Below are 22,962 nucleotides of genomic sequence, written 5' to 3'. Positions count from 1 at the left end.
AACCGTCTCGTGGAGGTTTCCTAAATTGTGGGCAAAGATGCTGTAAGATATTTCTGAGCCGTCTCTGTCGTTAAAGGTTGTGCTAGCCGTCGTATAAATGGTGAACGGGTTAGCTTAACGTTAATACTACAGGAACTCATGGGAATAGCCTTTGACACTGTTGTCCTAGTTGTGTAGCGTTAACGTGTGCTACGGTTTCGTGCTGTAAGTGACGACATAAGTTTGCTTCCAGTTTGGACTCCTAGTGTATATCAAGTTTAAGTATTTTATTGTTGCTGTCCTCCACCTTTCCGTTTCTACCATGCACATTAAAGAGAAGACGATAGCCATTTTAAAGCAGTTTGACATCGGAAACCAGCTCGCGTCTCTTCCGGTGCTGCACAAAGCCTCGGTGCTCATCCCGCTGATGGTGAAGAACGGAGAGCTGTGCACCCTGATGACCCTGCGTTCAATGGAGGTGAGGAGTGGATGTCATCCATGGGTGGACTAAGCCGTCTCTTTAATGTAACTCCACTCTTGACTGACGTGTGTGTGCGCAGCTGCGGACCAGCGCTGGAGAGGTGTGTTTCCCTGGAGGGAAGAGAGACCCCGGAGACAGAGACGACGTGGACACCGCTCTGAGAGAGGCCGAGGAGGAGATAGGTCTACCGCCTGCTGATGTTCAGGTGGTCTGTAGGCTGGTCCCCATCATCAATAAGGTAGGACAGTACATGGTTCTTCCCTTTCATGGCATCAGCTGCTTTGGGTCCACCTCTTTACCCCCTCCCACCTTCATCTCCTAACAGAGTGGTCTGCTGGTGACCCCGGTGGTTGGCTTCATCGATGAGTCATTTTGTCCCAGTCCAAACCCGGCTGAGGTCAGCGCCGTGTTCACAGTCCCTCTGGACTTCTTCACCAGTGACAAGGATCACTACGCCACCCACGGTGCTGCTGGGATGATGGGGTTGCTACACTCCTTTTATTTTGTGGACCCCGACTCAGGAAGCCAGTATCACATCTGGGGCCTCACTGCCATCTTCGCCATCCTGGTCGCTGCCCTTGCTCTCAGGACGCCTGAGTTTGATGTTGGTTTTGACCCCAAGGATCCGTTATCCTTCTTCCAACAGATTCTACATAGAAAAATTAGTAAACTATGACCAGCTGGTTTCCTAATGTCTCTAATGCATTTTGTCAACATTTACAGCATTAATTGTGAGGATAAGAGTGCAATATGTAACTTTACTTGAATGCATTATTTGCTGAAAAAGATTAATATAAAAACCTGTCAGAGCTTGTTTTATAACTCGTGCATCTAAATCAAAGCGGGACGATTAAAGGAGCGAGTCAAGACGTTTACATTTTTATTAATTCATTTAATGTAGCAGCAGGATTACAGATATAAACAGAAGAGTATACAAATGTCCAGACCAAGGCAAAGTACATGTTAATAGTTCAGATGTATGATAACACACTGGGGTTGACCTTCGTCCCGACCGCGGGGTCTTAAGGCCAGATACCGAAGCTCAAGCTACACAGAACGGATACAACAGAACTGTTGGAGAATGTGAAATAGAAAAAGCGAACTAGGAAAAAGTGAGCAAAACTGATTACACACGAGATTACAGCTCACACTATTGGCAATTAACAGTTAATTTATCATGGTTACTCCTTTTTGATCAAGCGTTTCACAGCAATAGTAATGTTGACAAGCACATCAGCTCTCCCAAAAAAAAAACAATCTCCGCGGTCTCGTCCCTTTTACCACACACAAATCTCAGGAGGCATGAAAAACCTTTTTCAACAGAAAGTAACAGACAAGTTGACAATTCACTGGAAGCTGCACAGTATTATCTTGAGAGTACTTACTCTGATATCCTGGAATGGATTTCCAAAGAGAAAATGTTAAATTAAAGTACACACACACACACACACACACACACACACACACACACTCTGCTTGTTTAGAAATAATAATTCACTGAAAGGTGTTTCGATGTTCAACAGTCCTCGTGAATAAAAAGGACAAGGAGCCGAATGGCAAATGACACGAAAAAGGGGACACCGGTAAACACAACGGAGTAACAGTTAAGTTATCAAGGCACACACAGTTCTGTTGAAAGCATCACAATTGAAGTTCAAGATACCCCTGCAGTATATTTCACATTTAAATATACACGGATATTCATCTACATGACTTAAAAGGACAAAACTGATATTTTGTAACGATTTGTGTGCTATCTTCACCACCATTTAAATTAATGTTTCACATGTTTTGTCAGGTGGAAGTGGCTATTTGAAGAGTCAGACTGAGCATCCTGGAACTGCTCAAAATGAAACAACTGGACGTGAAAAAAACAAACATGAAATTACACCACAATCCAAAAACAATCTGACAAATGTACAGTGATACAAATGACAGTTGGTGCCAATCCGCCCCACCCTCTCTGCCTCAAAATATATGTTCTCTAAAAAAAAAAAAAAAAAACTGTAATTGGTCCGATGTTAGATGTAGAGCAAACTCTATGTCCACACCATGAGGTAACATTTACATTCATGAAACTGAAGTCACAGGTTGGCTTTCTGTGGTGGTATGGCTTTAAGAGGCATTACTGTCATGTGCTCTTAAACTCCCCAAGAGGAATGGAATGCTTGGAAACATCACTACTGCGCTCGAACCTGATCTACAGTCAATAAATGAGTCAAAGTGCCGTTTGAGATGCTTGACATTTAAAAAAAAACAACCACACACACATAAAAGAAAAACCTAGTCCATTGCATTATGGGATACAGGTTGGGTAAAGTCAATGTTTAACCAGTTTAGAGTTAAGTTTCAACATATCTGCTTGATTTCAGTCACACACTTATAATAATCACAATAAACCTGCGGTTCATTTCAGGACCACAGACCAGCAATGATATTCTTTGCTATGAGCATAAACTAAAACGTTTAGTTTTACAAAAATACTCTATTCTTGATACATGGATACAAAATTCTAAAAAAGATAAGTTACTTTTAAAATGGATCACTAATAGCTGCAGGACAAAACAGTATTAATATGAAAATGCAAACAAATGCATATGTGAGCAACACTATTCTAACATTTGAATTCTCAGAAATTGGCTTTTTGTTTTTTGATAATGCCAAATTGGCTCCTGTTGTAGATATGGAACGTACAGCAGTGTTATTTTACATGAAACAAAGTAATGTATCAAATCGGTGGAAATGTTAATGAGAGGTCAGCTGATCCATGAAACGAAGTACCTTTACATATCTTCTTATAAAACGTGTACTTAAAAACAACATGCTAGAGCTGCATAACTTAAACGAGTAAGTACAGACGAGTAAACATTATGAGGGCATTTGCGAGGACAAGTATGAGACAAGATGACGGCGATTTACAACAGGAGCTCTGGTGTGCACTCCAGTCTGACCCCACAACAGCCCGCTCTCTGGACTCAACTGCTCCAAAACCAACGCTTTAGGTCAGCGCTATTGATAGAAGTACAAACTTTTACGCACTAGAAATACATCAGAAGTGCCATTACTCCTGCACATCTTTTTCTTTTCTTTTTTGAATTTTAGGATGGCGAAGGCATGACCCCCCCCCCCCCCCCCCCCCACCCCTGATGTTCTTAGACGAACCAATCTCCCTCCTCATGCCTAAACCCAACCAACAAGTGCAAGCCATTCAGAGACAGAGTAGGGCAGGTCATGACTTCACCTTCCTAGGGGCGGGGGGGGGGGGGGGGAATTTGGCCTCCTGCACATAGCACCGTAGATAGAACCAAAATGTCAGCCTCTATGTAACAGAGACTTCATTTACCAGTCAGCCCCTGTTCACAACACAAGGGACGGTTACTGGAAGCCAACTTCACATGGCGCCGGCCAGCACGCGGTACCAACACTGAGACGAAAACTAAAATATCTAACACAACACAAGGTAAAACAGTCTCAAGTGACAGTAACAGTAAATAGTACAAATAGAAACACGATGACAATTCCTTCATTTCAATGCACAGACTAAATGAATCAATGAATATTTTGGGTGTTTTGTCAGTGTGAGAAACACAAAGGCCTACTTACCACTCCAACACTGACAAATGACAATGCTTTTGTGGGAATGGCTGTTTGTTTAGACAGACTTGACTGGACCACTGAGACTGAATACAAAGAGGAATTCAACAGTGAGTAGACATTCTATACAAAGCTGTCCTCAACCTCAAGAAGTATTCAGACATGACAAAATGTTAAAATGCTCGGCAAAGATGTATTTACCTTTTACAAAAGGTAACTGCTGTGTGTTATTTCGGGTTTTTAACTGGACGTTTTCCAAGTACAAACTCAGCTGGAGTCAGAAGGGAGCTGTGGACAGATATAAGGATTAGCTAGAGGTTATAAAGTGCTTGAGATAAAATGTTTATAAAAACCACACAACACTCCATTTTCACTAGTGGAAAAAGCTTCTTTCTATCCACATTAACGTGGTAGAGGGTTACCAACTTCTTCAAAACAAAAAAAGATACACACATTATATCGTTGAGCGCTTCTTGAAATTTCACCAAGAAAGCTTCTACAATCCCAGTAATGAGGCCTTAAACCTATGAAACCACTGGGAGGGGCCAAATCAACAGGCAAGTCACATTATGCACACGAGGGGGAATCTCATCTGAGAGTGTTTAATAGTCCCTCCTCTTTCTGCACATTGGGGGAAACCCAATACTCATTTTGGTGTGCGATGCCTTCTTTTTTGTTTTTGGAGTTGATCATTATTTGAACGCTCCCGGTAGAGTCTGCACAGCTTCACACTCGTACATGATTGAGGCAAAACATTCTACAAATGTACTTCATTTAATAGTCATTACTCTTAGAGTAGATTTCAGTCAAAATTGTTGACGAATGCATATCCGCGTCAAAAGTTAAAAGTGAGTGGGGACATTATTCAATCCCTGCTTCTATGCCGGGTAATTATGAACAAAACAGAAACACATCACACAAGACCACCTCTCAGAGTGAAGTGAAGGCGTGGAGTTCACACACACTCAATAAGATTCCGCCTTTATCCGACACTTACGTGCAACCTGATATTCACTCCTGGCCGTTTCATCTACTCTGCCTGCTCTTACACACTCAGCTCCATCACATTACTTCTCCCATTTCCTTGTCGCTGACATTCTTTGTCCCTTTCCAGTTTTTCCACCAAACCTGGCAGGTTGTTGTTTTTTTAAAATCATCATCATCATCTCTTCGGTTCACATTATTAAAACACTCACAATAAAACACTGTATTTCTGAGACTGATGGATAAAGCAGTTATTACAGGCCTCTCTGATCCCGCAAGAGGGGTAATAACAAAGGCGGATTCTTCAATTCAAGGACAATGGGTGTATGAAGGATATAATTAATTATAAATATTCCATAAAAACAGGGAGTTACATGAGCTCATAATTTGGGTTTTTGGGGTAAAAGGGGCATTTAAATCTTACATATTTAAAAGTTTCTAAGGTTTGTGGCGTTGACACAAAACACCGCACGCCACCGTTCTATTTGTCGACATACGGACATTAAACTCTCGGCTACGTATCACTCACTCTCCTTTGTGCCCACATGGTCCAATCATTAATCATCGCTTCTGTAGACTCTCCCAGTAGGTCCTAAATTTTATCCATGTTGGACGACGCAGATATCGATGCCTGCAATTGATTCTGTAAGCTGTTCTGCATCTGCGTCTGTAGATTGGTCTGCATTGGAGTTGGCAGGCTTGTTTCTATGGTTGCCTGTAAACTGGACTGCAGAGCCGTCTGTGTGTTTGCCTGCATTGCATTTTGTAGGCTGGTCTGCAAGGCGTTCTCTAAGCTGGAGTGCATCTGTGCCTGAAGGGTGTTCTGTAAGCTGCTGTGCATGGTGGCTGGCATTGTGGAGGCAGCTTGGGCCATGGGCTGGTCCAACAGAGGCTGCATGTGGCTGGAGTTCTGGGGCTGGCCCTGAACTGGCAGGGCGGGTCCAGAGGAACTGAGCAGCTGGGGGGAGTCTGGGAGGAAGAGAAAATGAAAATATTCACTATTATCAAACAGCAGGTAAAGGCATTGCCGAAAAAAACTCTTATTCTCTGTACTTCAGAAGGTGGAGAAGACCAAAATCATCTTACCATTCTGGATGCCAAACACAAACAGATTGGCCTGCCCTTGTGGGGCCACATTCCCACCCACAGTTGTCTGGAAAAGCTGCTCCGGGGGCTGCTGGCCAGGGTTGGGTACCACACCCACACCCCCCTGTACCACAAAGATGGTTGTGCCAGGGGCTGGAGCCTGGTTGTTCAGCTCCTGTGAGCCAATAGTGCTCTGCAGGCTGGACAGAGAGGTCTGTGGCAAGAACAGCTCCACAGGTTGAGAGCTCTGGACGCTGATGGAACTTGGGCCCACTTGCATCGGCTGCTGTTCCTGGAACAGGCTCTGCTGTTGGTTCTCGGTGGATGTGGAGCTGCTGCCTGACGAGCTCTGGTCTTGGAAGGACATGGGCTCTGCCGGGTCTGGCTGTTGGATTCCAACGCCAATGCTCCCCATAGGTGAAGGGCCTTGGGTCTGGGTGCTGAAGAGAATAGTTGGGGGAATAGCCTGGGGGTTAAGATCGGTGGTGCACAGGAGGAGGCCCGTCTGTTGGGGTTGGGAAAGCTGGCTCTGGGGGACAGAGTTAACCTGGGAGTGGTTTGGGATACTTTGGAACAAGGAGCTCTGCTGGCCCATTGGCAGCTGCGGTGGCTGCTGTTGGTTCTGCTGCGGAGACTGCTGCTGCTCCATGGGGGTGCTCTGCTGCTGCATTTGGGAAAGCTGAGTTTGGGGTTGGTTCTGAAACATTGCAACAGACTGGGGCTGACCGTTAGAAGTCTCCATTGAGGAGATGAATGCCAGCTGCTGTTGCTGCTGTTGGGGCTGAGGGTTTGGGGACAGGTACAGGGTTGACCCTGGAGGCTGCTGCTCGGAGTTCAGACTGCCACTAGTCAGAACAGTCAGCGTATTCTGGAGCAGGGCAGCCTGGACCTGCTGTTGGGAGCCCTGGGTCTCAGCCAGGGGCCTGGGCGACTGAAACAGCTGCTGTGGGGGAGATGTGTGGGATGGGGGCTGTGTTGGGAAGCTGGTCTGAATGGTGAGCAGCTCTCCAGCCTGCTGAAGGAGGGACACTGGCTGCTGTACTTGGGGGGACGAGTGGATCTGGGGTTGAAGCAACTCAGCCTGAAGGTGCTGCTGTAAATTCTCCAACACCTGCTGCTCTTGTAGTTGTTGCAAATTGCTCAATGCTTGATTTTGCTGCTGCTGTTGTAGCTGATGTTGTTGTAAATTGTTAAGTATTTGATTTTGCTGTTGCTGATCCGGAAGTTGGATGTTGCTAAGGACTTGTTGTGTCTGACTTTGTTGCAACTGTTGCTGTTGAATATTCTCTATGATTTGCTGCTGCTGCTGCTGGTCTTGTGGCTGTAATATAAGTTGCTGTTGGATCTGCATGTTGCCAAGAACTTGCTGCTGCTGCTGTATGTGTTGCTGCTGAAGGTTACCAAGGATTTGATGTTGTTGCTGCAGTTGTTGATGCTGTTGAAACTGTTGTTGTATCTGCTGTTGTTGTTGTTGTATCTGCTGCTGCTGTTGCATCTGTTGTTGCTGTTGCATCTGCTGTTGCTGTTGCATCTGCTGTTGCTGTTGTTGTTGTTGTATCTGCTGTTGCTGTTGTATCTGCTGTTGCTGATGCTGTTGTTGATGCTGTTGTATCTGTTGTTGTTGCTGTTGATGCTGTTGTATCTGCTGTTGCTGTATCTGATGTTGTTGTTGTTGTTGTTGTATCTGTAGCTGTCGCTGTGTTGATAGTGAATTATCTGTGGTTCCCAATCTAAGGCTGTTCATGTTCTCCTGGACATGCTGTTGAAGGGAGTCTGCAGAGGGGGTGGGGCTGTACAGCACAGAGTTGAGCTGCTGCTGGGCTACAGCCGCCTCAAACACCTGCTGGAGCGTGGTGTTGCCTCCAGCCTGGAGCTCCCTCACTGCCCTCTCCAGCTGGGCCACCTCTTCCTGGGGGAACAGGGGAACCTGTGACTGTTGGGGCTGAGAGGGAGTCGCTATCTGGGGCATGGCCACTACTACCACCCCTCCACTATTATTGGAACTCTCAGGAGCTATGCTGTCCTGAGGGTCTCGGAGGAACTGCTGGGGGACTTCTGCTGTCACGGGGGGGATTGTAGTATCGCCCGGCACTGGAAAGGAGGCCGTGGGGGCAATGTCCTGCTTTTGTATGGTGCTGAGAGACTCTAGGCTGGGGAAGACAGGGGGCGCCTGGGCAAGCTCCACGTCTTCAGGTTGGAGGGGCATTGGGCTCTGAAAGGACTCTCCACCGGGATGAGGACCAGAGCTGAGCTCCAGTGTCTGCTGCACCGTGACAAGAGGGTCAGGGGATGGCTAAGGGAGGAAACAAAGATGTTACAAACTGCATTTCTGAAGAAGACGTTTTAATTCCACTTCTTTTGAGAATGAATGGTATCTTACCTTAAAGTCATCCGTGCATGGTGGATTACTAGACACTTCCATCGGTGTGTCCTCTTGCCGTTTGGAAGGCGGAGCAGAGCTGTCAGTTTGCTCAGATGATAAAGATTTGATCTGGCCATCAAATATACACGTCTTGACCAGGCAGGGCCCCTCTGTTTTTACTGTCCGGACATTTGAGTCGTCAGCTGTGTGTGAGAGAGTAAACACAGGATAGCTGTAAGTCTGTGAGGAGACCAAGCCCGTACAATGATGTCTTGTGATTTAAGCGTCTCTGAAAAGTCAATGAAGATTTCTGGCATTTCAGCAATACCGACACCTTTCCTGCAAACGCATCTGCTGGAACTGGAACTGATTTATACAACCAATGCAAGTAGCATTTTCCCTCACATAATAATATGGTAACAGTATCTTAAGAATGGGAGTAGCACACACTTCCGCTGGAGGCTGTACCTGAGTCTGGAGTATAGGTGAAGGGCTGGGGATCATGTGATCTACCAGCATTGGTCATTACGAAGATTCCCACAGAAACAGGAGAAGAGACTGACTGGTTGTGGAATGGCGGCACTGTCACTATCAAATGGTTCTGGAAAACAGAGATCCAAAAGTCCAAATTCAGTAAAGTCCCACGGATAGCATGGTGAGTGAAAGCAGGCAGGTTTGAGACTGCAGCTTATAGTTATTCAGCTGCATTTACCTGATGGAAAAGGTCCATGTCAATCTTTGCCTCAGCCTGCCAGGAATTATCATCTGCAAATAAAACAAATTATTTTTTTTCTTCTGTCATCAGAGGTTTACATGCAGAAAAACCATATCCACACAAATCCCACTGACACAAAGTTAACACTGACGACACCAAGCGGGCTACAGCACCTGCAATATTCTCCTGAAAAATAACTTTGGTTCCTTTGAGGAAGTTCTTTCCGATGATAAAAACTTCCTCTCCTCCTCTCACTGAGCCGCCGTGAAGACTCTTCTTCAGGATCTCTGGAACTCCTGCTGGCTGGGCTGGAGAAGGACACAACAGTCAATGAATCAACACTCGCATGACATCTGGGCTAGTGTTTTACCAGAAGACATGTGGAAGACTGAAACAGAAAGAAAGGAGGTTCTACAGTCTGATAAGACCAATGCTCTACGGCCATCCTCCTTAATGCGATGCGTGACAACAGATCAGTGGAAACGCAGCCTCCCCAAGCCTCATGAAGCCTGGCAGTGGCTGTGTTTGTAGCTTAAGACGGATGTTTACAACTACTCACTGCAGAGGATGGGCGATGAGGCGACCTGTAGAGTAAGTACTGATCCATCAGGTTGGGAGATGTTGACTCTGAAGGCCAGCCTGGCCCGTGTGCTCTTCTTCTTGGACCCTGCCACACCAATACGGGCCTCCACATCTGCATTACGCAGCTTCAAAATTCCTACACGGTCCACCCTGTAGAAACAGCCACGGATGAGGAAAACATGACACACTGAGAACGTCTTAAACATCCACACGGTGCAAGTATAAACCGGCAGCGATTATCCTCAAAAAAATAAGCCCTTACGCGAGTGTCATGTCACTGCTGGGCTCTAGAGGAATCTCAATGACAGTGGTGCCCTCTATGTCCACCTCCTTGCAGGCAGTGGTGTTGCGTCCCGTCACTCTGCACGCCTGGTAGAAACCGTGAGGCTTCACTCTGCCTGCATCATTTGCAACAAACACCTGCAGCACAACTGGCTCACTCACACCTTCCAACTGGGGACAGAAAAAAAAAAAAAGGAATTGTGTGTTAATAACTTGAATTGACCCTGACTAATAATAGAAAGCATACGGCCATTAAAGAATGAAGTGGTTTCAAACCCAAGAGAGTCAGATCTTCTTTCTCCTTGGATCTCACAAAAGTAAACAAGGGAAATGCACACAACAGTGGAAGAAATGTTCTATTATATCACAAAAGATGAATATTCGTACTTCACACACAGAAGCAGCTGGGAGCTGTTTAACAGAAGTGCTCTTCCTTCACTTCCCTGTGCAGACTTATCAGTAAAAGGTAAAGTTCTTTCAATTCTTTGCCCTATGAACATTGGGTCCGTCTTTTTGATTTGTCAAAAAACTTTGAACCACACAGAAAACCGCAGGCTATCCTGTAAAATACAGCTTTTGAAGTGGCTAACATGTGCAGATGGGTGTTTAGTGGGTGAATGCTTCTGATGTGTCTCCACTGGCATGAGCGTTCTCTTGTGGAGCACAGTACTCCACACCCCGTGTATTTTTTCCCGTATTCAGACACTTCGGTGGTAATATTCCCCCCCCCCCCCCGTGTTCAAGAAGCAGCAGGTGGCCTTCTGTGTCAAACCTTGACAGTGGGGAATCCCTGCTGTGTGCGGTCTTTGACAGAACCTCTGCTGCCCTCTGTCAAGTAGCGAGCTCTGTGCTGGGTCTCTGGCTGCACCAGAATCTTTAGCTCTTTCCCATCACTCCTCTGGGGGTACTGAGTAGACAGTGACCCACCCTTCACTGCAGGTCCTGACTCAAGAGAGCTGCGGGGCAAAAAAAATAAGAATACGTGACAACATTAATATGACTTCTAGAACTTAAAGGACATTTACTGTATTCCTACAGATGGATTGAGATGCTGCGTTGGATAAGGGTCGCCCCACCTGGCTATGGGACTGTTCTTGTCTGTGCCCAGCTGGGATAGGACAAAGTGAGGGGCCTTGGCGCTGTCAGCATCAAACACATCCATGCTGTCCTCTGGAGGAGCAGGCTTGGGCCCGGGCCGTTGGCGGGGGGTGCGTTTCCGAGACTTGCGCGGCACCTCCGTGTTGTCGTTGTAGGAGACGGAGCTGATCAAGCTGAAGTTGGAGACGGAGTCATCAGCCCACATGCTGCTGCTGTGCTCGGAGTCTGGACCCGTTGGACCAGATACGGCAGGCTCGTCCTGGCTAGACATCTGGCTGTCGTCAAATAGGTCCTCGGGTGGCGGGGATATGCTCAACACGGGCCTCCGTTTTGATGGGGTGTTCTGAGGCTGCTGGGCTCCTAGCCCCGACAACACTCCTGACCCTATGTCTCCTGTTGCAGTGTTTGCTCCACCGTTGCCTCTGCTGGGGGCAGATACAGCACCCTCCATAACTTGAATCTCCGAAGCTCCAGCTCCATCCCCTCCGGTGGAGTGGAAATGCTGGGGACCCTTGGGATGGTCTGAGGACGAGGTAGAGGAGCCAGTGGATGAGACTCCCATGGCCAAGGACGAAGAGGCAGAGGGGCTGGAGGTGGCATCTGTAGTAGCATATACAGATAAATAAGTTAGTACAGACGCTCAGCACAGTGCAGGCTAGCAGTCCCATTCAAGCAGCTGAATTTGTGCATCATTTGTATTGATTTCCCCTCTTCCCAACTCTAATTTCAACAGACTGTTGTGGGTTATATATATATATATATATACGCTCTCACTGTGCATGCGAGAGCCGTCAAGAATTGATCAAATGTTCTGAAGTTAAAGTTGAGAAGGGTACTATAGGTCCCACAATGTTTTGATTCCTACGAAACTTTTTCTCAATTAAAATCAAGGTGACAAAACTGACATGCTTTGTTTACAAAAACAAAAGCAAGCTACAAATCGTTACATACACATTGCCAGAAAGAAACACAACAAAATCTGCTTCAAACTTTCTTTGTACAGCCAAATTTGCAAGCTGGTAATGTGGCACCAAATTAAATTTGCCAGGGTTATAGTACAGTTTGTGCAATGTGCATTCAGTAGTAAACAGTAGTTTGCGCATGCCAATTGGAAGATTTGGTTGGGACTGAGCGTAGCCATGGAGACAGAATAAACAAGCCTCTGACCTATGGAGCAGTGAACTGCAGACCATTTTATATGCAGACACTCCCTGCCTCAGAGGGAACTTCCTGCAATAAAAACGAGACAGCCAATGAGCAACAAGAGAGCTGATCATTCAAGATTCAACTTCTGTCAATCAGTAAATCGGATGAGTGTATATACTGAAGAAGGAGTAACTTCTGAAGTTGATCATTTATAGACATCTTGAAGCATGTGTGGTAAATAATGACGGACATTACAGTAGTCATGCTTTTGATCAGCACTGCTTAGGGCCAGCTGGGTCAGACAGGATAGTTAAAAGGTAGCATTAACAGAAAGCGCTCTCTCCAACACTGCTGACCGGTTCCATTTGCTCTCCAGACAAAACTCAAGACTAGAATCCTTCAGAGTTTAGCTGATGTTGGCTGCCCTGAACCATGATCCAAGATCAGACCGTGTTCCTTTGGTTCGCTGAAGGATATTTAAGGACGGTCCAATGCTTGCTAGGGGCAACTTCACGGTTTCATAAAAGAGACAGAACCTTCATAACTCCCGACAGTACCGACCGATCTGTAACACGGGAGTAGATGAATCATTGAGCTGCAAAAGTTTGAGACCTCAATAAATGATCCGATGACCTACGGATGTATGAGTGTGTAAACGAGTATGTGTGAATGACAATGTGCATAGAGAGAGACTGTGCACAGGCTGTTTCTTCTTTTGCCACGCGTTGAAATATTTAACAACAAAAGCATATTAAAAAAACTAGACCATCAGAGGGATAGATATAGTTATAATATATAGATATAATGTCATAACATGAGGGATGTCTGGGATGACTGCCTCAGCCAAAGGAACATATATGGATCAGCAGTATTGGTTGTATTGCATGCACCTGAATATAAGTTTTTTTTTGAACTGCCTAAAAAGCAGAATGAAATGAAAGCATTTAGCACAAGCATCACATTGGAAACAGTGCTGCTGAAAACAATGAGTGAAATGAGAAAGAACAAGCTGTGTTAGCATGCCGTTAATGCACAGTCACCGTTACTCTGAGCTACGTTTTCCAGGAGAAGACAGTGTGCGACTTGTATTACATAGAAGCCATTACGATTCTTACGTTACAGTCACTGCCACTAGCAAGGTACAGGTTAGTAAGATAACAGAGTTTAGGAGCTGGACTAAAACTACATTAAGCTATTTTTACATTTATAAAGTGAACTGCTAAAGAGCTGCAGGCATGTATTGCAGTTGCAGTTTTGAGTGAATATCAAAGCCCCAACATACAGACTCAAGGTAAGCGATGCCTCTTCCCATGATGCTGGTCCCCTAATGCAGACGTGTTGAACAAGCCAACAGACTGCACTAACCAAAACAATGACAACAGATTTCCACTAATTGGTGGTTCCTTTAATACAGCTTGAGAAGCTCAAAAATATATTCATATACAGCTCAAGTCCAGCTGTATATATATATATATATATATATATATATATATATATAAAAAATTAGCTTTTTATAATCTCCAACAGTCACAAATGTTGTCTCAGGAACTGGTGAAAGGGTGAAGTTGCCCCCAGACACTGATACAAGCCCATATGAGTTTCTTCACCGCTGCTATCTCCGGGAATAGTTTGGCAAGGGGAAACTGATCTCGGATCGTGGTTCTCATGAACTGAGCGGGTAGCTTACCTGAAGCCAAAGCTGCAGAGGGAAGAGGTCCCGCCTCTCCCCCACTCTTCTGGCTCATGGTGGGCGGGTCCGTCTGGGTGGACGACGGCTGCAGCTGGAGCTCTTTGGGGAGGAGGTCATATACCGACTCTGTCATAAAGGATGAGCGGGAGAAGACAAATTAGGTTATTCTTTATGACAGGACTAAACAGCTAGAAAAGATGATCCACTCTTCCCGAGGAGAACTTTTCTCTGACTTCAGAAGTTCTGTTCTAAGCCTGATTCCCCATCTAAGGACAGAGAGGTATCTGCTTCTGCTATCAGCAAGCGTACATAATTATGTACTTATGATTGGCCAAAAACTGAACCCGGTGCAGAATTGCCTCAAGATGCAGTACCAATAATGACAGCCAGACACGGGCTCCAAAAATGTTCAGACTGTGCTGAACTCAATTCAGAAGGACCCAACAGAGTAAGCAATCCTTAAATGGGATGGAAAGCAAACCCGCGTCTCACCATCACTTTTTCCTACATACACAAAAAAAACACTCAGCTGTCAACACCAACACAACACAGGCTATCTTATGATGAACTAAATTAGCCTCCCATGAGCTAAGTGTAGCACGACCCACAGAGACATTCCTTGATATTTGATGGTAATACGACTCCTCGTAGTGTATTACCAAACCACTGCAGCTACACTGGAATGAGCTGCACTCGATGGCAGATAAACACACGATTGGGTAGTTTGGTTGCTTAGAAACAGGGACCCATCAACACCCTGACATGGATATTTCAGCTGTGCATCGGCAGCACCGAGCATGTGTAGTAGTCATCTGATACTCAGCTATGACTTAGCACTGACAAGACACATGATCTGGCACTTCCGTGACGATGCCGTTGAGGGAGTGACAACACAAAATCCCCACAGCTTACAACAAAGAGCCACACAGTGCTGTAGTTCACACAGACGGGCCAAACGTAAAGCACCGAGATGGAGGCCAGCTCCATTCGTCATCCATAGCTAATGGGTTTTATATAGAGCTGAACGGCGTTCGCTTTTTTCGGTGCTCCAAGTGCCAACAAATTACATTTAAAAAAAAAAAACTCATCAGCAATGTTTCTTTCCAAATATAGAAAGAGCTGTGATAGCCTAACTCACAGACCTTGCTGTGAAGACACTTCACAATGACACCTATAGACTATTGTCATTAACCACGTTGTTAGAGTGAACTGTCCCTCTAAACCACGACAGTGTATTTATACACATAGCAAAGTGAACCGATTCTCACGAGAATCCTCCATCTGTGTCTGTTGTGCTTTGTTCATGTTGAGGAGAGAGAGAGAGAGAGAGAGAGAGAGAGAGAGAGAGAGAGAGAGAGTCTTTGTGCATGAATGCATTACAGATTGACTGGCAACCCGACATGACCTCAGTCTTGACCGTTTCACACAGGAGAGGTGTGCATGCTGTGGGTCGAGCACTGAGTGCATGTTCAACCTGCCTGGAGCCCATTCATATGCAACGAAGAGCACTCGCCGAGAAATGCATGTCGTCACCATTCACAGACTCACACCACATCTGCAGCAGTGAGTTATTAAAAAACTGAATTATATTATATAATAAAGAGAACTTCTTTCCTTCTTTCTGCATACATGATTTACCCCAAATGTAAATGAGCAGTCTGGATTTCATTCAGTGTTTTCAACTCACTCATGTGCCTGACTGGTCGGGGAGGGATCAGTAGGCAAAACAGTGTTTGTAGACAATGTGTCAGATTACATTTTGACTCAAAAAGTGCTTTAATGAAAAGCTCTATCCATCTACATGAAAACATTTAACACCATCAAAGTCCCTTCATCTACCTTCTCTTACTTTGTGGACAGAACGAGGTGCTTACCCTGGGCAGCCACACATTCTTGCATTGTTAATTATCAAGAGAAAATATAACGCTCGCCTTACTCGTAAATCTCAGTTGAATATAAATATAAAGCTTAACTTCTCACTGTTCCCAATTAAATACGTGACACTGATCTGTTCAGGGACATTAGTGTTGGTCTCCATTTGCTTTTATAGCAGTCAGATGACATCTGTACAGTTTATGTGCAGCGCTCTAAAGGCTCGACCGAGTATGCCCAAAAAAGTAGACTGCAACACAGTCGCCTGCCAGGGGGCGGACTGATTTAAACAAACACTTAGAACAATTAAACTACATCATCTCAAAGTTATGCACCGCTCACATTACACATGCGTTAAAGGTTTTGCCAAATGGCAAGGTCACCAGTCCATTTTTATTCTTTGCAGCTGTTTTGGGGCCAAGGGGGGGGGGGATGACAGATGAATAGACAATACATGATGGCTCTGTTTTTGTTGCAAATGGAAAAAAATATGCAGTCATCAAAGAATGTGTCTCAGAGCCCAAAAATGGCTCCTTTAATTCCACTCTTGAACTCATAACGACACGCTCAAGCCAGAGTGCAGACAGCGAGCTACTCCCTGCACACAAAGAATGCCATTTTTCTATATTTACACCATCTCTGTTTACCTTGACACTGAGTTATATTGACAATGAATGGCTATAGATACTCCATTCGGTTCTCCATGCACCTGCTTATGTAGAGCCGATAAACCAGATCAGTGGTTCCAGCTTAAGACATAACCCAATTACTACTATGAACATCTAGTTTACATTTGTATAAAAGCTACAGTAAATGCATGTCACATCACATGTATGTTGATCTTTCTAAATACACAAGCTTTGTGGTAGTCAACCTAGCCCGAGGGAACCACTGTGCTGGCTTACGTTAAATAAATAGACATGGATGTGTCGATAAAAGTTATGAGGCAGTGTTGCTTTGAAAGGATTATTTCCAGGGGGCACTTTCATTTCTTCTCATAGGTCTCAGGTGACTGACAGCAAATGGAGCCTAATGGATGAACGCACTGAAATGAATACATTCAGTTCAGGCACAATTAAACAACAACAGAACATAACATAAATTAAGTATAAAATATGTTATGGGTGGCATTTTTGTAACTAATGAAGTGGACTGCGATTCTTTTTTAAATGTATATTGTTTGAGAGCCCCTATGTCATTTCCACTGACACATAGTAAACACTAAATCAATGTAATTTGTGTCCGTCATATAGATGCAAGACTACACAAATCCTGGATGTGGTTCCCAGAGTTGGCAAATGAGAGGGTAAAATAAAAGGTCAGACATGTGACTAATTACTATATTATTTTTAATCTAAAGAGATCAAGGTTCGGTTCGGGTCTCTCTCTCTCTCTCTCCCTCTCTCTCTCTCTCTCTCTCTCTCTCTCTCATATATATGAGCATGTCTGCTACCTTGACCACTACACAAGCACACACCCGACTGCTGAGATATAAATACACAGCCATCATGTGAGACAGTGTGACCATATGGTAGGCTCAACTGAGCATGTCAGGGTCACATAGCAGTGCTTTCTGCTAGCTCATGAGCGCCCTATACATAAGCAGCTAGACAGATGTGAGAACAGCATTTCGGTATAAATGATATTTGTTAACCATCAAAATGTGGACAACATCTAAGACATGTGGTCAAATAACAGGAAACCCTGTTGTCCATCAGTGTCCTATCATAATGTATAAATCTGAGAGTCTCAGGTTACCACTTTAAGAATAGTAAAAAACAACAACACAGCATACAAGGCTGGCTCATGAATAAGCAATAGCGTGATGGATGCCAGCGTTGAGTGGCAGATTCACAGACAGTGTCCTTACACATGAAGTTGATACGCTTGGCAACAGAGGGGGAAACCAACCTGCAGACAATGTGCTGCTGAAAGCCAGTACAAATCCACCGGCCCAGCTGACAACTCAGAGTTAACGGCCTAGCTCCTAATTGATGTCGCAACACCCTCCTAAAAATAAAACAAGAGTTGGCTGACATGTGTCCAGAACGTATTATAGATTAAATGTGTGGCACCAGTGGCAGCACCCTCTATCCTGCCAGGGACACTGGCATGTCCGGAGCTTTCATTCCGTCCGTGAAACCAGAGAGTATGAGAGAGACAACTCTGGCTCAGTTCCACACATGATGTTAAACCACAAGGGACTGTTACACAACGACGCTAAACAAGGAGGATACGCATAAACCACATGCATGTACTACATATTCTCGCGATACACGCATGGACACACACACACACCTCCGCAGAAGCCCACTATGACTTTTAGTACATTAAACCAATTAACAATGTGGTGACTGGAAAGCGACCTCACGTAACTGTGGCTAGCGGATAGTACTAATGCTCGCCATCAGACGAGACCGCTAGTTAATGACTCATCGTATCGTATCGATAGGATCTCTCGCATCACCGTTATATTTAGACGAGCAGCCTAACGTATCATGGTCCTCCACGCAATGTGACACCGACAACTAGCCAACCAGGTACACGCCAGTTCTCAGCCCAAATGCAGCTAACTAAGTGCTAGCTTGGTCGGCTAACAGCAGAAAAGAAGCTAACTACTGCTAGCTAGCAGCTTAACGGGAGCGATCAAGACATTCGTAATGCTTCGAGGTGAACTAACTAGGACAACCGGGTCGGTGTCCCAGTGATAACGTGTATTTAAGTAAAAATCTTACCTTTTGAGTATAGAGATTTGGGGGAATTGAGGTCGAGATCCGAGCTAAGGAGGGATATAAAATCAGAGGGCATCGCAGCGCTTCATCGAGGGGAGGGGAAGCGGACACTCTTTGGTAGAAACGAAGTCGGCAGCTCTTAATAAATATTGCGTTTTACAAGCGGAATGTTTTAATATACAGAGGATAACATCGACACAGTGTCAAGGCGACAAAAAAACTAAACTTTCAATAGAAAGAAAAACCGTTGATCAGCACGTCTCCCGTTACTCTGTCTTTGCTGAGAGGAGACACATTTCGTGCAACGTTGAGACGAACACACACACTTGCCTACAGTTGGTCGGCCCACCTCCTAGCCCCTCCCCTTTCTGCTGCCAGGGGCATGCGCTGTGGCTGAGGATACAGTGAACCGTCACAGAGGGAAGTAATGTCATTACGTTGGATGGCTTTATTCCTCTCGATGAAGCCCATTTCAATCACATTAACGTAAAGCAAATCTGTTGATGAAACTATTGTGTCCAGTTGAATCAGTTCTAAATGATGACAACACACCATCAGGTTCCCTAAATCGTCAATGTTTAGATAAGTGCAGTTGTTTCTAGGCTTTCTGTCACATCCTCTATCTATATCTTCGCATAGAAAGTTTAAGGTCTTTATGAAAAGTGAAACGTACATTTCTTGAATTTGCCCGAAACTAAGTTTTTTCCCAATGAGGGTTTATGAAGTTCTTCTGTCTGAAGCCAAATACTGTAGGTATTTATAGCGTATTGGCCAGTGATGGAACAATTCACATCTTTTACATAAGCAAAAGCAGCAATCACACAGTTTAGGAATAGAAGATGATGCATTCAATATCTTACTGAGGTAAAAATACAGCAAAACTATAAGTATAGCAAAGTAAAAGTACCGATTATGCAACAGAATGGCCTCTGTCTATTTTACTGTATAATATTTGATTCATACTGATTTTAATGTTATAGCCTCTGGAGGTGGAGCTTATTTTAATTATGTCTAGACTGTTGGATAGTTCGATCTATAATCGATCTATAACATGTTATAAGCTTTTGATTTTTATGTCAAATCTTAATGTAATAACTAGTAATTGTTGCTGTCAGATACATGTATTGGCGTAAAACATACAACATGACCCATTGAAATCAGATGGGATGGAGTAGAAGTATTGTAAAATTCATACTGAGTAAGTACAATACTTAGTACTTTGAACACATTGAACACCTGATCGCTTTGAGAAATATGCATCTTTTGTCTTTCATAACATTGAGCGTGAGAGTTAATTTGTGACCTTGGAAATAGTATTTTGACAGGAAAACTGAACAAACTCTATCAGTCGATGAAGACTGTGATGCAGCTGAAAGCTGCAGGAAAAAAGAAAGTGGACCATGAGTCAAGATTATGTCCTCAAACAACATTTTCTATGTTTTAGACCCAGAGTCATGGGAGGAGGATCCCTGACAAACACACCTTGAGAGCATAACACGACAGGAGCCTGAGTGACAGGAATTTGTTGGGCAGCACTGTTCTGAAGACGTGGCTCGTCAGTCCCTCGTTTGTTTCTACGTCAACAGTCATGGTGAACAGTAATTGGGGGTGCAGTACTGTTTTGCCAGATCAAGGAGTGTATTTCCAGCCAGTATAATTGTCTTAAGCTATGCATCAGTTGCACAACCTGAAATATCATACATTCTTGTGACTGTGCCATCATGATGAAGTCATCTAGATAACAGCAAGATCCTCATGCTTTAGTTAGTCAGCAACTTGACCTCTGCTCCACATTTTTGGGGAGTTAGGTATAGTAGCCAAGGGAAGCTCATTGGTCGTTCTCTGAGAAGGAAACCTAGAACTGGAGGAACTGTCAGACTGTGCTTGCAATATGAAAGAAGAAAGTAAGCATCTTTGCAGACAATTATACTGAACCACGTGCCTGGTTGACCAGGTGTCAGCAGATTCTTCAAAGTCAGTGAATAAAGCATGCAAGTGTCACATATTTCAGGTTTCTCTGGAAGTCATTATCCAGCCAGAATATAGACCACTCTCCCTGTCCTCCGCAGCGATAACAGAAACTGCTTACTTAAAGCAGTATAGTTTAATCACTACTCCAACAAACAGGAGTTGCACAAGTGGAATTCGGGAAGAAAGTAGCCAAGTGTGCAGAGCAGCTTCACTCTGGATATGGAACAATGCTGCCACTCTTTATAATTTGTTAGGGGGAAAGTGGCAAGCTACAAAGCAGAGGCTGGATAAAGCTTCTTTGTATATGCTTAGGTGGCCCTCACTGCTGCAACGTTTTGCCTGACAGACTAAACTCCATAAAGGCATCAGATTTCAATGGGATATGTCTGTTATCATGACCAGGGAAAGAAATTAGCACCTGCGTGCACCTGCAAATACAGGGTAAATGTTGGCTGTGGCAGGTACGAATTCCTGGTCACCTGCCACCATGGCAGGTAGTTTTCCCTTAATTTCAAAACTAATATTTTTTAAAAAGCAATTCATAAATTGGAATAGTCAAAGTTTAGGCTTACATCAAATATAATTGTTCAGTGGCAGGTGAAGAAGAAACTTAATTTCAGACTTTGGTCATGGCTATCGATTTCTTTGGTTATGTCTTACAACAGCAGGTGCAATATCAGTCAGTGGTTTATCAGGCTGAACAATACGAATGATAATACTCATGAAATTAATTCAGTTCAAATCAATGCAAATCTTTACTCTTCCCTCAAGGAGTAATTTAAGGAAAGCTGATTTTTGAAGACATAAAGAGACAAACACTTTTCTCACAAACATAAAATCTAAAGATATAAAATACAAATGTTTACACAAAATGTTTACACAAAATGTTTTATATAAAATGTTTATATAAAATGTTTATACAAAATGTTTTATATAAAATGTTTATATAAAATGTTTATACAAAATGTTTATATAAAATGTTTATACAAAATGTTTTATATAAAATGTTTACACAAAATGTTTTATATAAAATGTTTTATATAAAATGTTTTATATAAAATGTTTATATAAAATGTTTTATATAAAATGTTTATATAAAATGTTTATACAAAATGTTTTATATAAAATGTTTATACAAAATGTTTTATATAAAATGTTTACACAAAATGTTTTATATAAAATGTTTATATAAAATGTTTATACAAAATGTTTTATGTAAAATGTTTATACAAAATGTTTTATATAAAATGTTTATATAAAATGTTTATATAAAAGGTGAAGGCTATTAATCTTCCCCTTTTTTCTACTCTGATTACTTTTTTTTATGTGTGCCATTTGGAGGCAGTAAAGGCCTGCTCTGTGGCTTGTGTTTGGTCATTATTTCTGGATGTTGAGTGTGTCCTGATGGTCCTGATGGGTTTAGTGCTCAGTTCAGCCTGCCTTTGGTCTTGTCCTGTACATTTAGAACATCAAAATGAATATAATTATGCTTTGAAGAAGTGCTACATCTCTTCTACATTTATTTGTTTCCTCTCTGGTTGAAACTAATACGGTTCAACCTTTAAAATTGCAAAGGAAGTTCACACGACGCACGTTTCTTCAGCCTCAATTTCCCAAAAGGCCATTCGGCAGCGTCACCGCGTGTTGTTGCGGAAGTGCCCCGGTGAAGTGCTGTGTTGGTAATTCTCAGCTCAGACACAGTTGAACATTTATTTTATTCCAGATATTCCTCACAGGTTTCGTGTTCGCAGCTCCGTCGTTTACGAGATACAAGTGTGAGTTATGGCAGCTCTAAAATTCGCAGGCATGGACGATACAGATAGTGAGGATGAGTTACCTCCCGGATGGGAAGAGAGGTCTACGAAAGATGGCTGGGTCTACTATGCCAAGTGAGTGGAATCCTTCATCGTATATGTCATCACCACCACCAATATATGTTCAGCTTCAGGTTTGTTCACGAGCAAAGGCACGTGTAGGTGCTATCAGCCTGCAGCCAACACCGTACACCAGTTTAGAGAAGCTCTGATGTCTGAAACGATGGCGTGGAGTCCATGGGCGCACGTTTTGGAAGGTTTTGTACCAATTTGTGCTAGCAAGATGTTTATTATGAAGACTGTGCAGTAGTATGAAGTACTGTAGTGAAGTGAGAGGCATAACTTCGTGATTGAGTTGCACTTTGAATATACAATCCTGAAACCCTCATCAGTGGTGGGACAGAGCTCTAGGCTGCTCGTGGTGACAGGAAGTAGACAGAGAATGGTTCTGTACTTAGAAATTATAATAAAAATGATTATTGGAGAATTTCAGTGCCAACATGGTATTTGCATTTTATCGTTCTCTTTACACCAATGTCTATCATTGACATATTAAACATATCCAAATTTGGTT

At 43.7% G+C, this 22,962-nt stretch overlaps 3 protein-coding genes across 3 annotated transcripts in view; 2 read left to right on the top strand and 1 right to left on the bottom strand.

Moving 5' to 3' along the window:
* The first annotated feature begins 35 nt into the window (after positions 1 to 35).
* On the top strand, positions 36 to 1,333 carry nudt7 (nudix (nucleoside diphosphate linked moiety X)-type motif 7). The gene is made up of 3 exons (XM_031871082.1): positions 36 to 457; positions 540 to 698; positions 786 to 1,333. The coding sequence occupies exons 1-3, from the start codon at positions 302 to 304 to the stop codon at positions 1,134 to 1,136; spliced, it is 666 nt and encodes a 221-aa protein (XP_031726942.1). The 5' UTR covers positions 36 to 301; the 3' UTR covers positions 1,137 to 1,333.
* LOC116396488 (nuclear factor of activated T-cells 5-like) lies at positions 1,327 to 18,971 on the bottom strand. The gene is made up of 12 exons (XM_031871119.1): positions 18,607 to 18,971; positions 13,997 to 14,125; positions 11,142 to 11,763; positions 10,838 to 11,021; positions 10,046 to 10,236; positions 9,761 to 9,933; positions 9,375 to 9,509; positions 9,199 to 9,251; positions 8,955 to 9,087; positions 8,505 to 8,689; positions 6,125 to 8,417; positions 1,327 to 6,007 (listed from the first exon to the last, which is right to left on the bottom strand). Exons 1-12 carry the CDS (start codon positions 18,677 to 18,679, stop codon positions 5,631 to 5,633), a joined length of 4,548 nt encoding a protein of 1,515 aa, XP_031726979.1. The 5' UTR covers positions 18,680 to 18,971; the 3' UTR covers positions 1,327 to 5,630.
* A 3,086-nt stretch (positions 18,972 to 22,057) lies between these two features.
* wwox (WW domain containing oxidoreductase) overlaps positions 22,058 to 22,962 on the top strand; it is a 114,468-nt gene continuing 113,563 nt past the window's right edge. Inside the window, exon 1 of the mRNA XM_031860503.1 lies at positions 22,058 to 22,463. Within this exon, the coding sequence (XP_031716363.1) occupies positions 22,357 to 22,463 (107 nt within the window). The 5' untranslated portion in view covers positions 22,058 to 22,356. The remainder of the gene's footprint in view (positions 22,464 to 22,962) is intronic.

Source organism: Anarrhichthys ocellatus, unplaced genomic scaffold (genome assembly GCF_004355925.1).
Source record: "Anarrhichthys ocellatus isolate YVR2014 unplaced genomic scaffold, GSC_Weel_1.0 scaffold2, whole genome shotgun sequence".
Lineage (NCBI taxonomy): Eukaryota > Metazoa > Chordata > Actinopteri > Perciformes > Anarhichadidae > Anarrhichthys > Anarrhichthys ocellatus.
The sequence above is the reverse complement of the archived record's forward strand: the minus strand, read 5'-3'. Positions and strand labels throughout refer to the sequence as shown.

Coding starts and splice junctions, on each gene's coding strand:
- nudt7 (XM_031871082.1), top strand. CDS start 302: ATGCACATTAAAGAGAAGACGATAGCCATTTTAAAGCAGTTTGACATC. Junction 458..539: donor TGACCCTGCGTTCAATGGAG/GTGAGGAGTGGA, acceptor GTGTGTGCGCAG/CTGCGGACCAGCGCTGGAGA. Junction 699..785: donor TGGTCCCCATCATCAATAAG/GTAGGACAGTAC, acceptor ATCTCCTAACAG/AGTGGTCTGCTGGTGACCCC.
- LOC116396488 (XM_031871119.1), bottom strand. CDS start 18,679: ATGCCCTCTGATTTTATATCCCTCCTTAGCTCGGATCTCGACCTCAAT. Junction 11,022..11,141: donor AAGAACAGTCCCATAGCCAG/GTGGGGCGACCC, acceptor TTTGCCCCGCAG/CTCTCTTGAGTCAGGACCTG. Junction 9,088..9,198: donor ACATGGACCTTTTCCATCAG/GTAAATGCAGCT, acceptor TCTGTTTTCCAG/AACCATTTGATAGTGACAGT.